General features: G+C 39.7%; 1 protein-coding gene across 3 annotated transcripts in view; it reads right to left on the bottom strand.

The window, feature by feature from the left end:
• OSBPL9 (oxysterol binding protein like 9) overlaps positions 1–17,304 on the bottom strand; it is a 60,693-nt gene that overhangs the window by 28,798 nt on the left and 14,591 nt on the right. For 2 of the 3 annotated variants that reach the window (XM_082765774.1, XM_082765775.1), the window contains exon 4: positions 6,314–6,390. In XM_082765774.1, the coding sequence (XP_082621900.1) occupies positions 6,314–6,390 (77 nt within the window). Of the gene's footprint in view, positions 1–4,078; positions 4,236–6,313; positions 6,391–17,304 lie in introns of those variants that run through there. The other variant, XM_082765776.1, reaches the window with a different exon arrangement.

Here is a 17,304-nt window from a genome sequence, read left to right as displayed (position 1 = left end):
GGCTATCCTAGCTGCACACTATGGGTCTGCACACTAGCCAGGGATTAAGTAAAGACATCTCACGCTAGGAGTCCTGCAGAGTAATTCCCTTCATAGACATTCCCATTTGGGAGGGGGTAAACTAGAGGGCAATAGCAAAATATAAAACAATTAAAAGATACACAGTTATGAGCTTTATTTTCCTTACAGATCTGCTAGTGCTGAGGGATTTTTTATGTTGTTCCCGTGTCCTACAAATTAGAAGTCATGCACACCACTAACACATTTGTATTCAAAATTTGTCCATGCCAAGAAGTAGTGCCAGCCTAATGTAAACTAGTTCTTTCAAATAAGATGGGATACAAAAATGCCATCACCCTTTGAAGAATCACAACAGAAAAATCCTAATGTACTTCTCAAATAAGAACACCGCAATAAGGACCTCTGTAGAAGATGAACTGTAACAAAGGCAGAGAAACAAGGAAAAAGACAGAGGCAACAGCAAAGACTTGACAGGCTTTGTCTTTCCAGAATAGTTTTACTGGGGGAAGGAAAGAGAAAGCTGTCCAGAGCAGGCTTTCTTATCTTTGTATTTTTGCTATATTCTTCATTTAATTAGGATCCCAAGTCCAACAAACAAGTTTGTGAAAGTCAGTTTAGAGAAGCAAGTGTTCTCAGCTCCCTCTCAACACCCCACCAGAGACGTCTGCCCTGCCTATAGCATGGCTGACTTTGCAGAGGACACTGACAACACCAACAGAACGGAAGACAGGACAAGGTAGCTAGTAAGCCACTCAACAACGGTACCGTCGTGTATTTCAGTTGTGACCACAACAACCACATTTTTATCTCTGTTAGATTTTTAAGCTCTATTAAAAGCTCACAATATACCCGTCTTGAGTTCAAAAACAAACTTGTAAGAGCTCTGGGAGGCCTATGAGCCTTCCAAGTAGTCAGAATATCGTGCTTTAAAAAAAAAAAAAAATCTGCTTTGCAAAACAGAAAATGGTTAGCAAAGACTTTATGAGGCTATAGATACTATCCTATCTTATGGGTCAATAGAAAGAGTTCAAAAAACAGAAGTATTTACATACAGATACAAAACTGGCTTTAAAGCAGAAGTTGAAAATACTTGTGACAAATACTACATATACCCTAGAATCCCAGTAATTTACCTACGTCATATTCTAGATGTAGGAAATTCAAATGCACTACTGTGCTTAATCAGTATGATAACTTTTTTTTTTTTTATAGCAAAATTTGGTAAAGTGCTGCATGTCAGCTAACTATGCCCTCCCACCAGCACTTTAAATGCCTATATTCAATATATTCCTAATCTAAAAAACACTATTCTCAGTTTTACCTAAGTATTCTTGACTCAGTAGAAACGGGGTTTGAAAGCCAGTGAGAAACAACATCATTTACATGTACTTACGAGAAATTCATAAGAAAGTTTTGTTCTGTCTTTTATTCGTTTTTACAGCTTTGAAGCTCGTCACCCAAAATGGTGGTTAACAGGAGGCCAAGGGAACTGCTAGCAGCACCGTTCCACCAGCACTTTGCACCAGAAGCACATCGGTTCTCCTGCTGTTTACTCCCCTTTTACTCTGCTCTTTGGAGTAAGCACAAAGGTTTGCCCTGTGACAGAGTCAACTCAGTATGGAAACTAACACAGGTTAAAACTACACTAGGAAAGGGAGGGCAGCAGGAAAAGCAGTTTTAATTTGGGCCCGTTCTGACTCCAGTTCCCAATTCCTGCTGCGCTGTCTCTTCCCCTCTGCTAGGACACGGCAGGACTGCTTCCAGCAGCAGCACCAACTCGTAACATTTAAGCCACTGTATCACCCTTCACAGTAACCATCCCAGATCCATTTCTTAGAATATGCTTTTCTTACCTTATTATTTGCTACCTACAAGGTAAATTTCTTGTTCAAATTATGGAGACATCAAGCTATAGAAATATATTTGTGTTTTTTGTTTGTTTGTTTTTTGTTTTTTTAAGAAATGGCATGCTTCTTAGTGGCAGTCATTTCAGGTCCTTTGTCTCTTCCGAGAATTCACTAGCAAATCAGGAAGAGCCCTCAACAGCCTGTGTCAGTACCTCAAGGATTTTCTTAAGTGTGGGTAGGAAAGCCTTTGTAGCCTGCAAATCTTTCAACACTCTCTAATGTGGATTATTTCTGTCATTATCTCGTCAGAAAGCACAGAAGACATCTTATTTGTAGAATATGCAAGTTTCAGCTCCGTATTTTGATATATTTACTTATTTTAAAAATCAAGTTGGAGTTGTCTTTCATGCAGTTCTCAATAGCCTCTTCAGCTGCCACTTTCAGACACTTACCAAGATGCTCTAGCAGCACTGGAATGACAACGGGGAAAAGTACATCTCAGGACATGGGTTCTAAGGCAAGAATGAGTGTGAAAGTTTGAGCTAACAGGAGAAGACAAAAAGAAAGGGAAAAAAAAGGAAAGAAAGAAAAAAACAGCTCACCCATCCATCTCAGGGTGGACATGACTCCTATGAACAGGATCCTAACACTACAAAAGCACCACTAGAACACAAGAAGACATTCAGCTCAAAAAAAAAAAAAAGCTACGTTACTGTCATCCCAAGAGACACAAAATATCTTTGAGAGGTTTTCACAGGGGAGAACTCTGGAGCCAAAAAGTGCAGGTAGCACTGGGCTGTGACTTGAAAGACAGAAGAGGAAAGCTGCATATTTATGCTAAACAAGAAGACCAGAAGCACTCCCTGCTTGAATGGGAGGGATCACTGGTTGACATAAATTCTGATGAGGAACAAACGAAAATTTGAGATAAGTTATCACCCACCTCCGCCCAGGCAAACAAGAAACCCAAGCCACAACACATCTTACACCACGCACACCCTTCCCCTTATCCCTTATGAGTGGAGGGCAACCGATGTGCTGCCACCGACCTGGCAGTACCACACCTGTAGTCTTGGGACAAGTACAGGGCAAAACGCTGCAGGGTGTACAGAAGGACACTGCCAGCACTGTCACACCTGCTGCTGCTCAAGGACAACATACAAAAGTAGCACTAGAAGAACTGAGCATATCTAACTTTCAGTATAAGAACATGGAAAAACACAGCAAGCAGAACAGAATTCAATTTCAAATTTCAGAAAAAAAAAAAAAAGATTACAAGTACGTCTGAAATGTTTCCTTCCCATTCTTGTTTCACTTGAACACAGTATGACTGAGCGTCAGCCCTCTGGATGGCTGGGATCACTTCACTCATTTCTACATACTTATGGCTCACTTCTTCCACAGCTCCTTGACCAGAGTTATTTCTCACAAGTTTCTATTTTTATTTGTTTCACAAACACTTCCATTCTAGAGACTGACAACACAGTAGGGCATTTAGGCAAAAATAAAGTTAGCAGGGCTAAATCGGAACAGAGAGCACCTGGCAGCGCTTCACCTCGCATTAATTCCTTGCCCTTTGCGGATCCGGCTCACCCAGCACACCAACTCCCCAGGCTTCAGCACATTTCCCCACATCTATCCTAGGTCTGTTTGAGACTATGAAGAAAACAGCCTAACTTTCTGAACTCAAACACCCCAGGAGCAGACCGAGCACGTTTTGGTCCGCATGAAAAATCTGAAGTTGCGTAAAAACATCAACAGAGCCTCAAAAAACATGCATCATTCCAGACACAAGGAAAAAAGAAAAAAAAAAAAAAAAAAAAAAAAAAAAAGGCCGTAGATCTATTTGCGTGGTTCTGCATGACAGATATCCACGTTTCTGTTTGCAACACTGAAGAAAATACCCTTACAGAAACCATTTCTCTGACAGCTCTCAAAGCCCCGTAAGCCAATAATCCGCCCAAAGAACTATTTTTTTGACTTTATCGTGCGACGAGAAAGCAGCAGAGCAGCCAGAAGCGGCGTTTTGTTCAAGCGCTCACAGAAACAGGCGCACTTGGACCCAACGGGCTCCGGCTGAAAGCACCCCCAAAACCCCGGCTGCGAAACCCCGCGGCCCCCCGAAGCCGGGAGCAGGGCGGCGGGGGGGAGGCAGCGCCCGGCTCCCCGTCAGGAGGCTCCGAGCCCCCCGCGGGCCCCCCGCTACTCACCCCGGCCATTCCTCCCCTGCGCCGAACCGAGCCGAGCCGTGCGGGGCTGGCGGAGCGCCCGGCCGGGCAGCGCCGCCTCCGGCGGGGCGGGGAAGGGGCCCCCGAGGCCGCGGCCGCCCGGTGCCCGCATGACGGCCGGAGCGGCCGCCGGTTGGCTGCGGGGCGCGGAATGGCGGCCGCCGGCCTGAGGGGAGGCGCGGCGCGGGCAGGGCAGGGCGGGCTCGGCTCGCTCTCCCCTCGCTGAGGCGTGCGGGTGCCGCAGTGCCGGGGGCTGGAGAACGCCCCAGGCGTGTCCCCGCCAGCACTCCCGGCCCCAAAATGTCAGCGCCGCTGAGGGGAGAAGCCTCCGGGGGGCCCTGCAGGCGGCCATCCTCGGCAGTGCTCGCCCCTCTGCACGTCCCACTGCCTGAGGCACCAGCGCCTCAGGCACCTCTCTAAAGCACAAAAGGCTTTGCAAGGAGGTATAAAGTACAGCCCCCTTTCATTCTTAAATCACGATGTGCTCCGCACCTCCTGTGAATGGGGATGGCAAGCCCTAAAAATCCCCGAATTGGGGTGTAAGGGAATACTATTCCTGCTACTCTACAAACAAGTGCCTCAGAAACAGAAAGCTCGCACAACTGGCACGTTGAAGGTTCTTGAAAACAGACAGTGAACATGATACAATAATCCACAAGGTGTTACTCTCAATGATGAATATACTTAAGAGGGATGAGGTTATTTTTTAGTAGTCACAGATTTTTGGTTATTCCCCCAAATATCGCTAGATAAATAACTTTTTTTTTTTTTTTAATCTAAATATGCCTTGCTCATTTGAAGAATTCCTCGAACAGAAAAAGGTTACGTAATGGGAAACGATTCCATTACTAGCTGCAATCATGGAACAATGCCAATAAAACTACAACGATTTCTAAAGAGGGATACACATTTTGACAAACCTTATAGTATCTTTTGTTGTTTCTGTATGTCTGTAGTCTGTCTCTCCAAGCCATAGTAAGTTTTCTGGATGGAGAAAATTGCAGACTCCTTTTCTCCCCAAGCAGAGGATAGGGAAAGAGGCATCTCTTGGAAGCCAGCTCAGACTTAAGTCAACATGTTGTTTTCTACACAGTCTGTTTCCTCACAGCCACTGCAGAGAGGGGTTCTTCTGTTTGTGGCCAGCTACTATGGATAGAGAGATTACTTCTAAAATATCTGTGACATAACTAAGGATACAAAGCCGATTGCCATCTTGCATTTTTTATCCAGGGATCTGCTATCCACAAGAAAATATGCAGTGGTCTTTACTAAGTCAAAAAATGCTGAAAACTACTGTTTAGCAGGAAATTAAAGTAAATTGACTGAGAAAAATTCAGGCTTGCTCTCATTCTTTAGACTGGGTAAATTACATGTAAATCAGTCTTTATAAGCTTCTTCTCTTTCTGTGATATTAAGGATTTTAATATATGTTTATACATCGTCAACCTTTAAGACACTTAATTCTCTTGCTGTACCCCTGAAACATACCAAACGTTTATTCAGTACAAATAATGAATAGCTCTTTCATATTTCTACACTGTCATCACACATCTTTGTGGTACAAACCAAGTACGAGAAAATTCCTTCCTGAAATCTGTGTTTCTGTCCAGGGCAAAAAATAAAGGCGTGTTGAGTCTTAAGGATGTGCCCATGTCTAGAACAGCACCAGGAACAGATCTTAGATAATTAATCCCAAGAATCCTCACTCCAACCATCCATTTTCAAAACCAGAAAACTGCCACTATCCAGTTTACACCATGGATTCAAACATTACATGTAAGTACCATTTTTCTCATCCATAAAGAGGTCCGATGCTGCTGTCTCATTTTAATTTCAAAATTTAGATAGCGTACACACGTACAACAGGCTTCCAGATGTCTCATTATGCTTGACCACAAAAGGACTAACACTCAATTTAACAAAGAAAAAAAGAATTAAGTGTGTAACTATCAGTCTGGAACAAATTAAAATATGAGCTAATAAAGAGAAGTTTCATACTGACTTTTCATGATAGTAGGACAAGGAAATAGTAACAGAAAGACTAGAACCTAATTTCAGGTACCTATACTGATTTCTTACGACATCTGATTGTATAGGCCATGGAACTACCAGATGTTATAGAACATATGTTTGCTATTAGCAGTCATACCATTGTATTTTTGTTTTTTTCTTGAAAAGTAAAGTAAAAAAAAAGTTAAGAGTGAAAGTGAAATTTACCTGCAGCTGAAGGGTATGACGGAGAATGGTGTCCTCTAAAGCATGAATCCACTTCTCTCTCTCATCAGCATCTCGAGCTGAAAAAGTATTCAAAAGATACTGTTAAGTCACATGCAGTCTTATATACTAAAAGCCATAAGCAAACACATCTGATGTCCTCACTAAATATGGAAATAAAATCATATTATTTATCTTAAGTCATCGATGACATAATTCCACAGTTTTCTTAATATCCTGTTTATTTTTCTGTGGTTACAGCTCCATAGCGTTACTGTGTTGATCTACATTGCTGGAGAGATGTTTGAAATAATCATGCAAGCAAAAAACTTTTATGCTTTGGGAGAAATTTTATTTCTCCGTAACATCAATACTCTCAGCTCCTGCTCAAGTTAAGAATTTAATATTCTTTTCCTTGTGAATTTAAGCTTGTTTAAAACTTTTTTTTTTTTTTTTTCTCCAATTCATGCCACTTTTTCTAGTATTCCTTCAATGGTAATAAAATTTAGTGAGCAATTTAGATGCAGTAGCTTTCGGGTATGTAGATGCTTGATGCTGCATCTCAGTGCACTTTAGTGGGACTTTGTATGCTCAACACTTTTTTAAGCACGTTTTTTGACAGGGTATTAGTTCCTTTTACAAATATCTGTCTAAGGTTCGTCAATCAAAGAAAAAAAAAAAAAGGTATGCTTATAAAGAATGACAGCACCACACAGGCAGAGAGAATAAAAGTACTGTGTTACTGTATCACTGACATTAGGAGCTTGTTTCTTCAGTTTCATTGTTACAATGGAGGAAGTGCTGTTTGTTAAATAAAGAAAAATATTGTAAACAGAGCTAGGTGCATCATTTTCTGCTCAATGTATATGTAATATAATTTAAATATAAATGTAAGAGTATCAGAAACATAAGAACAGCTCTGCATTTTTACTCTTTCAGTGATTATTTGTCCCTTGTCCATCTTTAGGGACATACATGGGAAGAGTTTGCACAGACATTTCCTCACTTAATTCATTAATTCATTTTTTAAATTTTCCTAGTTACGAGAAGCTGTTCAATCTGTAATAAATTACTCTTTAATTCTATGTCAGTGTGAACATAATAACTTCACACAATGAAGTGCAAAGAATAATCTGAAGTGTTATATATATATTTATATACAGGCACATACAAATACAGACATGATGCCTTTACTTCACTAGTCTGAAAAGAGCTCCTTGCTGTGCTGGAGGGGTTTAAAAAAGAGAGGAGCAGACAGAGTCAGTAGACTCCAGGTGCATTAAAAGAATCCAAAGGCATTAGTAGACTGTAGGTAACTTGTCCATATGCAGGATTAGAATAGTTACTGACGATTGTTTCTAGTTCCTCATTCAAGTGGAAAATATTTAAAAGAAACAGGAAGTCTGCTAAAAGCAAGGAAAAGTTAAGTGGGTAGCACCTATTATAAACTTGAGAACTAAGATTCCTATCTGGCTTACTTGTTATGAAGCTCAGAAAAAATATCCCTAAGTTTTTATACTGAAATATACTCTCCAGCCTCAAAAAGCCTTGTTTTCAGTGTCCCCATTCTCATTCTTATGTTTCCATTGTTTTTATTCTGCAGCTGAAACTCACCCAATACTCAAAACCACCACAGATCTTCCAAACATCTAAAATAAACATTATGTAAAATACTTATTACTTTTTCCTACATCCAATCCTATAAAAGGTAGTTCATTGGCCATTGGAATGCAAAAAGGAAAATCAGAAATCCACAGAAGAATCCATCTGCTATGCCCTCCAGCCTTTGGGAGGGGGTAGCCGTAGAGATTTCTAAAACTCTCTCAAGAAAACAAAAACCCACCAAACTTAAAATCAAGATAAACATACTTCTTCATTTAGTATATATAGCCACCAATAATGTCAATTAACAAAAGCATCAGGAAAGATGTGTTGTGAGAAATACATAAAAAAATATCTTTCTAACATAGACACTTTCTCCAAGTCTAACTGATAATCACGCCTCATAAAGCAGTGAGGCAAAATTTTCACTATGTGCAGGGTAAAGATAAAAGCCTACTTTAAAATCTAGCTTTTTTTTTTTTAATTTGTATTTTTCGTGACTCAACAAATCAATCCCTATTCATTGTTCTTTCAAAATAGCAAAGCGTGACCATTTGCCACAGGTGTTCTGGTAATGATACCATTAACCAACACAAATAAAAAACCTACACACAAGGGAACTTGACTACACAAAGTGCTCTCACATGTACAAAGGAAGCTTGAAGGAAGAAGTTAGGGTAATTAAATGTTACTTGGAACACCACGTAAGTAACTTTCCTGCAGAAATTGCAGCAAATACCTAAGAGCTGGACTTTGCTGCTTGGAGTACCCTCAAAAGCTCAGCAGTAACTTCTAACTTAGAGGGGTTCACCCTGCTAATTCTCTGTGTTTTAACTGAAAAGCTGAACCAGCTGCCAAGGAGTAGTTTATATTGCAGTGAAACTAGACAGGATGGACAGAAGCCTTCAAATTCTTAACAGCTGACTGCCAAACATATTTTTCACTATGCCAAGTATGATTTTTCTTTTCACTTACATACACACAAACATCCTGTTCTTTTTTACATAGAATAGCTCGCACTTTAATTTCAGAATCAGGTACATTTTCCTCAGACGTTGATTTTGAATCCTTATTAGCTTCTTTCGTTCTGCTTAGCAAGAGCTGACCCCTTTGCCTAGTCATATTAATCAAGTTTATGCTTCTTACACCAGTCACCATTGGGCTGTGAATATATGTAGTTAAAGTGTTCCTAACTTTTCAAATGTGTGCTCAAAGTGGCAGTGGTTAACATAGTTCAGTTTGTATAAGCTTGCTTGGGTTTGTTTCCTTGTTTACTGAGTTCCTTACTAATCATCTCCCAGTCCCAAAGAACATCCTATTAGGGAGCTGTGGTGCAAGTCATTGGGCCAGGCTAGTACGTAACTCACGCGATGCAAAAATCCTGTGTTCAAGCTTTTCTGTCTGTGATTACTTAAACAAAAAAAGGAACAATTAAGCTGCAGAGCACTGAATTAATCTTTGTGTTGCAGCAGACTTCCTATGACCTTCCAGACTGCCAGCAAAAGGAGGTCGCTGTGTTAGTTAATACTAATCTCAACGTACAGTGGCCCGTTAATAAAGGTTATCACATTAAGCCCTGTATATATAGTGATGCACCAACAGAAGCGAAAGGTTACAGCAACATGGAAGACCTAGAAACCAACTAATCAGTACAGTTCAATAACAAAAGTGACTTTTCCATGCTCATAAATAAGCTAAACTTTAGGAGCCTCTTTTCATTTAACAGCCCTTTTTAATAAAACCTGTCTTTGCCAGGGTTCAGCATAAGGAAAAAAAATCAAGCTATATTTTTTCTCTATAATAGAAATGGCAAATCTATGGCATAGTATGGTCAATCTATAGTTAAAAAACATGAATTTCATCAACCTTGCTACTAAGACAAAGCCTTGACCACTATAAATCCAGTAATGCTGCCATGAGAAGACTGCTTACAGCACATAAATGCAGCATCGTAACCTTTTAAGCATCCTCTGTTCAGAACAGTTTTAACTTTCAGACCATCTATCACCACCAGCAGGTCCTTCTGGCTCTCCTCCACACACTCTTTTAAGAAAACCACGGAGAAAAACAGTAGGATGCAGTTTTTAGTAAAGCAAGCTGCAAGAGAAGTTATATTAAATCTCATCAAAATGGCTGCTGGGAGATTAGGTGCAAGTAAAAGCTCCCTAATGGTAAAAGCAATTTAGAACTGAACGGCTGCCAAAAGATCACTGATGAAAAAAAAAATAAAAAAAAATCAATGGGAACATACAAAAAAGAGATTAGCCAACATACTCAGAAACAATTTATGGGAAAAATCTGCGCACAATGGTCAGAGATCATTATCCACCTATCTGTAGGGAAAGCTACATAGCCAATGCAGCTCTGGTTAACTTCGGGCAGAGAAAACGCTCCAGTTATCTTTCCAGCTAAAAAAGTCTGTGGCGCACACTGCCTCGTATTCACTCTGCAGCAGCAAGCGCTGGAGGCTTTCTTCAGCAGGTAGGGAACAAGAGCACCTTGCTCATTAGTCTGTGATCGGTCCTAAGGGCCCCCAAATCAGTCCAACCTTCTCCAGGATTTGCTCAGGCTCCATTTTGAAGGCAGTACCACCCCCTCATCCTCTGGACATCTTATGGGAAAGCTATTCCAGAATTTCTTTCTGCCAGTATGTTTGGCATAAGGCAATTACCGCCAGAACCACAGAATTTCACTAATACCTGTGCTTTTTTAGAAGTAGAAGAACAACATCTGCTCCTTCCTAACAAACAACTCCAACAAGGAGGTGGGTAGGGAACAAGGGACAAACCCCAGAAAGTTTTTCCAAAGCTGATTCTTGCTAGGCTAATAGTTACAACAGCCAAACAAGAACCACAGACATCTGTGCGAAAATTATCTGGCATTTAAAAACCGCAGAGGTGTTACTTCAGCTGCTTATAGGTGTTTCAAATGCTTTTACACTAATGAGAAAAAGCAATTAAATATAGGAGCCCACTGCATGAATATTCACTCTGCTCTTAGTCTGGTGGGTTAATGCCATAATTACCTTGCCACCCAAAATTTAAATTGCACTGGGGTGCCAACTGTCCACAGAAATACAAGTGTGTCTGCAGTTTAGAGAACACAAACAGTCCCTGTGCTTTTCTCTATTTCAAATACCAGAATCATCACCTCAGTTTTTCCTGACTTGCCAGTGAACATTTGCACAGAAATCCACACAGAGCTATATATTCACTGCTGGATGGAAGAGGGAGGAATCACTGATTGCTGAAACACTGCAGATTTACCATGATTATGCCAGTTAAGCTACTGCTACATTTTCCTAGAAGAACTAGTATTTATGGAGGAGATTACAATTTGTTCCCATACGCGTTGCATCCACAGCACATCCTCTGAAAGCTACCGGAATAATTTCCTATGACATCTCAGGCATGGCAGAGACAACCACTGGGTACTTAAAGCAATCCCAGTCCTATTTATGGCCAGTAAGAAAAGCACACTTAACCAGTATGCAACTGCATTACAGCCAGATTAAATACAAGGATATTTGATGTCTAGTTGAGCTTACTCCTAAGATATATTTTAACATCATTTTATATTTAATGTATATATACACATATACTCTTTCATGGATGAGGTACCAAGAAAGAAAATCAACTATTTTAAGGAGAAAATTATAAAATACAGAAAGTACTAAAGACAAGAAGTATGATTTCTACTGAGGGATTTCTATCACTCAGAAAAAGGATGCCTTACGAGCCCCCAAATAGGCTCTCACTTCTGAATTTCCCGAACTGCCCAGTCAGGTATGACAGGGATTTTAAAATGTTCTATTTTATGAAGATAAGGAGGCAGATGAAATGGCACTACAGGAAATGCTCTCAGCCTCTATTAATTTCCCAAATACAGAATAATTCTGTGCTTCAGAGTTCCTACACTCTTTCCTTTGTTGTGAAGAGCTTCTATGCATTTATATAATGCACACCAAATGTTAAAGTACAGCATAAAGCATTATTTTTTCCAGCCTAAGCTTGATAGCATCTAAAGATTAGATACAAACAAGTTTGACAACTCTCCACAATACAGCATTTACCGCTAGCATTTCTAGGTCATGCACAGCAGTGCTTGGAACACGGAATATACAAAACACCACCTCACAATTCGCATGCTGGTGCTTGCTTTCTTTTTTTCCCCCCGTGTTTGTCTACATGGGCATCAGGATGAAAGAAAAGTCTCGAGAATTAGTTAAAAAAATCACTAGATTACTTATAAATACACCATAGTGTCTCAAAGTGAAATGTGTGGTTTATTTTCATTCCCTGTGACCTACTTACAGGCAGAACTCAGTAAAAAAAAAAAAAAAAGTCTATTACACCCACAGAGTCAATAGTCAATTATGCAGTCTTTATTCAGACAAACTTCCACTGATGTTTATGCAAAATTCCTGTATTTTCTCACCCTAGTTCAGAAGTGATGTAGTATCTTTACACACGAATGTGTAGTTTGCCAGATGACACAGGTGGAACTCTGACTGTACTGAGCCACAGGATTTTTGCCGCCAATCTCAATGAAGAGATTTTAATCTGTAGCACCCAATAAGGTGGAAAAGTCACGCTTCATAGACAAAGCCAAAGGGTTATTCTGTGGCAAAACAAACAGGTTTTTAAAGCTATTGAAGGTCATATAAACCATGGAAAAACGTGAGATGAAGAAGGGTTCCATACAAACCTACCAAAACACCATCATCTCATTGCTTGCACACTCCCTTCTACCATGCAGTTCCCACACCTGTAGGTAGGCTGAACACAGTCTCAGTACCTTAGGCCTTCTGTATCATTTTGGGGTTGTCACAGCTGTTCTTCCCCCTTCTACTCATCTTCCTCCTGATGCCATTCTCACCCACACATACAAATCAACCCAGGCTTTGGTCTGCAGGTGTTCATCTCGGCTCTTCTCCCTCCACCTACTGAAGACTCCAGGGCAGTCACAAGAAACAGACGCCTCACCTTGTCCAAAGAAAGAGCACCAAATGGCGTCCTGTGTACAGTGCGGTACTAACATTGATCTGTGATCTTGAGAAATTCTCAACTCAACTGCTGTTTCACTGCTACCTGCCATCAGCTTCTCCATTGCCTCTTAGGCACAAAACACCTGCCACTTGAATCCTTCACTTTTCTAAAAACTGCCTGCCCCCAATTTAGTTCATGCCGTCAGTGAAAATGAAGTGGGTATGGATACCTGAAAAATGACAGCTATCAGGGTTCTTCCTCCTTTTTTTTTTTCCTTCTTTTTTTTGCATTATTTTGCTGCAGGTTGATAGAAAATAGTTTCAACAGTAGACTGTTGTAATAGAGGATGCTGCAGGTGCAAGAAGGAACTGCAAGGAACAGTGAAAGCACAACCACGCATCATTCCCTGCACTCTCATCACAAGTTCTGATTACTCAAAATGGCAGGACAAGAATTCAGTGGGAAAAAGCAGGTAGACTGAATAGAGAGGATGACATAAAAAAATCATACTGCGGAAGATACATGTGGTTTTAGTTCTCAGAGGAATTTCTGCAGTGTTGCCAAAGAGGAGAGGACCATTTCAGCCCCAGTGATTTGTGCAGCACAGACCCTGTCAGAAGATATATTGGGTTATGAGAAGGGAAGAGGACTGATAACACAGCTCTGCTGCAAATGTATGAAGAGACAAGGCTGGAAGTTTTGCTCTTACATAGTTGCTCATCTTCCTCTCCAATATATTAGCATTGTTGAGCATAGCATAAAGAGGAATTCACTGTTTGAGCATCACCAGAGCCCCAAAATCCCTGAAAAACGTTAGGTTGGGACAAATGATACAGTCATAGTAGTTACAAAAATCTTTGAGGTAACCAGCACAGACCAAGATTTTATACCAAAACCTCCTATTGGGCAGTGTATAAAATTTAAAAAAGCTTTCAAGACTTTTGGGGGGAAAGGCTGCAATTCATGAATTGTTATTTAAACTGGGTGATCTGATAGATTTATGTGCCTCATTATACCACAGGGACAATCGTGTGTCTGTCATTTATTTGGTGGACAAGAGTAAAGTTTCAAATACTGACCATTTCCCCAAGTAGTAGTAAAACACAGATCTAAAGGATTACATGTAATTTTGTTACTTAATACAAACACAATCTCAAATTCTGATACTGCACAGCAATTAAGGCCTTTGTGGGCCTTATAATCCTTAATAAAAGCTGCATCCCAACTTAACAAAAAATCCCTGCTTTTATAGCACTAAGACAACCTCTTGCTGTGCGTATTTCTCAGCTGGGACGGTAGGCACTCACAAAATAAGCTAGAAAGTGGGGCAGGATGGGGAAGAAGGAGAAATCCACCTTTGCCAGCTGACAGCACTCCCGTAATAAGAAAATAAACTGCACTGCAACATTCGTGCTTCCTCTCTCAGATACTTTTGCAGCAGGAATAGGAGAAGAAAGACAAAAGCTAAAGCTAAATCATCTCAGATCAATGCACTGGACCACCTCCAATCCTTCAATCCCTTATTACACAAAGCAGTGGAGACAAGACTGACTTGCCTTCCAAGGAACTGTGCTGTGAAAAAAAAGAGCTGAGTTTTCAGATAGGAGTTGAAAAATCTGAATTCTTTCTGCAAGCAATGTATGCATAGTGAAGTACTTCCCTACAAACAGAAGCCATTATTGTTTCAGGTTAGACAGCAATTCAAATATCAACAACTCCCTTGCCAAATTATCCTGAACATCATGTTCCCACCCTTGAATTCAAGTCATGAGTATCCTAGTGAGCAGAAAGAGCAGCTAAATGATATGAAGGATAGAAGAACTTGCTTTCCAGATGGGAAGAGCTTATAACTGTGACAACATGGATATATTAAAAAGAAAAACAAATCAGAAAAAACAGTGTTTGAAGGTTATGGAACTTTTAGAACAGGGACCTGCATTACAGCAGAAAAAAATACATTACCAAGAAGGAGCTTCCTGACAGGAAGGTGCATTAGACATCATCCCAAATGTCTTCAGCAACTTGAATGGATTTTCACATCTAATCTGAACAAACCCATGAGGGAATGCTTTGAGATCTCCTTCATTCGGAAGTCTTAGAATAAAGACATGACACTGGATATGCAGTATGACTACACAACCAGGAGGTTAAATACATTACTTTTAAATATATTTTAATATTTCTGTGGATATCCTGCCCCTCACTGCCCCCTTCCAGAGTGAGCAGGTATCAATATTGCACTAACGACAAAATAAAGTAAACAAATCTGCTGGGCTGCCTGGCAGAGCCCAAATTAAGCTGACGGTAAAATCAAAATATGCCACAAGTTTTATTGCTCATATTTATTCAGTTCACTTCCTTTCTTTATGCTCAGATGTTAAGTGTACAGATACCATATGATACATGTGCAAAGCATCATTCAATGCCTCTATTTTCTTTCTCATAAAAACTTCTCAACTTTTACTAATGCTCAGTATAGACACACCACTAGGAAGCATAGCTGCAAACAGAATAGAGGGAGGTTGTCACAAGCAGCAACAAAATATAAACTATGCACTGGAAACACTGAATTTCCCAAGATTCAGTGAGAGGCAAATCTTAGTGGGAGATGCTGGAGGTTTAGTGCTTCAGAAATTCACTTACGCATGTATGGAAATAACATCCCCGTGACAAATTATTCAGGCATCTTTAAATGACTTATTTGCCCTTCATCTGACTATTTAAATCTCTGGAGTGTTAGAGAGATGCGCAAGCTTGAGCAACTGATCCTAAGAAACAATTAACCCAGTATGAAGCTCTTCCTACATTTCCTTCAAATTCTATCGTCGTTTGTCAGCAAAATTTCACTAAGGTCAAAGAAGATTCAAGTCTTTGCCAATCCATACTTAAAAGTCTGAGTATGCAAAAACATTTTTCCGGAGCCTGAAAGAGAAATTGTTCCACTGCAGATGGGACCCTAACTCACAGACAGGTCAGCAGATCTTGGTACTTTTAAAGTTCTGTCATTTTCCCAACTAGGCTCCAGGTTGTCTGGACCCCTGTCTGTCTTTGAAAATGAAAGACAGTGATGAGAAGGAAGATACTGTGGGTTTTTTTGTTTGTTTGTTTTTAAAGTTGCTGTTTCTAAAGCACTCCTCTAGTAAAAGTCTCCTTTTAAGAGAGTGAATATATTTATAGCTATGACTATCTTACAGAAAAAAGTTGTATCTGAATAGTGTACAGAAAAATGTTAGAAATCATTAAGAATACTGTACATACTCTATTCTATATATGCTATGCAGTCTCAGATTACATACAGTAGTATTTACATATATATCCACATATATATCCATTCCCTATTTATAACTGATAGTCACCTATAGTTCACATAAAAATAAAGCCTGTATAGTACTGAGTGAACTTAATGCAATGAACAAACACTGCATGAGGCATACAGCACACATTTACAGTGACCTTAAGAACAACAAATATAGTTCCCTAGAACTGTTTCATACTGAAATATCCCAGCACTAATATTTTATCTATCGTTTTACATATTCTCTTTACAGCTATATATACTGTGCTTGCATCATTATAATTTGCTGGGTGTCATGAATGTCATCTTCATAACATACTAACAGGAAAAGCATAATACATAAAATGCTGTACAAGATCTTAGTTCTATATTAAAGGAGCATACATGAATCCTGACCTGATACAAAATGCACACAGATTGAGATTATAAAGCATAAGAGGTTATGTGACAAAATTGGAGTTCAAAAATTAGCCATATAATTTAGAGCAGAACATCACGTATACCAAATAGTCTTCTTTTAAGGCATCTGGCTAACAAAAAGAGAACATAGCACATAAGAGATCACTGCAAGGAAGAGATATATTACAAAAGGTATACTCTAGTAGCTACAGATTTCTAGATTTACCTGTTTCAAGTTCTCAAATATTCAGCAGTGTTTAGCTTCATTGTACTGAAAGACTGCCAGAGTACTGCATTCCATTACTGCATTAGCAATTAGCTTGCATTTTATCTGTTACCATTTGGAACAGTAGATTTAAGTATTACTGTCAGCTCAGCATTATGAAGGTATGTTTACAAGGCTTAATGCAGTGAATAGGCAGAGTACAGCAGCAGCATTTAGGCAGAACTGTAGCACAAGGAATACAGATGCTAGTGACAACATGGTGTACAATTAGTATTTATCATTAGAAACATTCACACAAACACACCAGCATTAACAATAACTCCCATTTCCAAATCACTGATTTAAAAAATATGTACAATACAAAATAGGCTACAGTATTATTCCAGTTGATAAAAATTAATAAGACTGCTTACATGCAAATGCGCCTCTTGGATATTTGCAGATTCCAGCTCTATTCAATTATTTAGCTACTACATTTTAGAGG

Source organism: Aythya marila (assembly GCF_965140915.1).
Source record: "Aythya marila genome assembly, chromosome: 8".
Taxonomy (NCBI): domain Eukaryota; kingdom Metazoa; phylum Chordata; class Aves; order Anseriformes; family Anatidae; genus Aythya; species Aythya marila.
The sequence above is the reverse complement of the archived record's forward strand: the minus strand, read 5'-3'. Positions and strand labels throughout refer to the sequence as shown.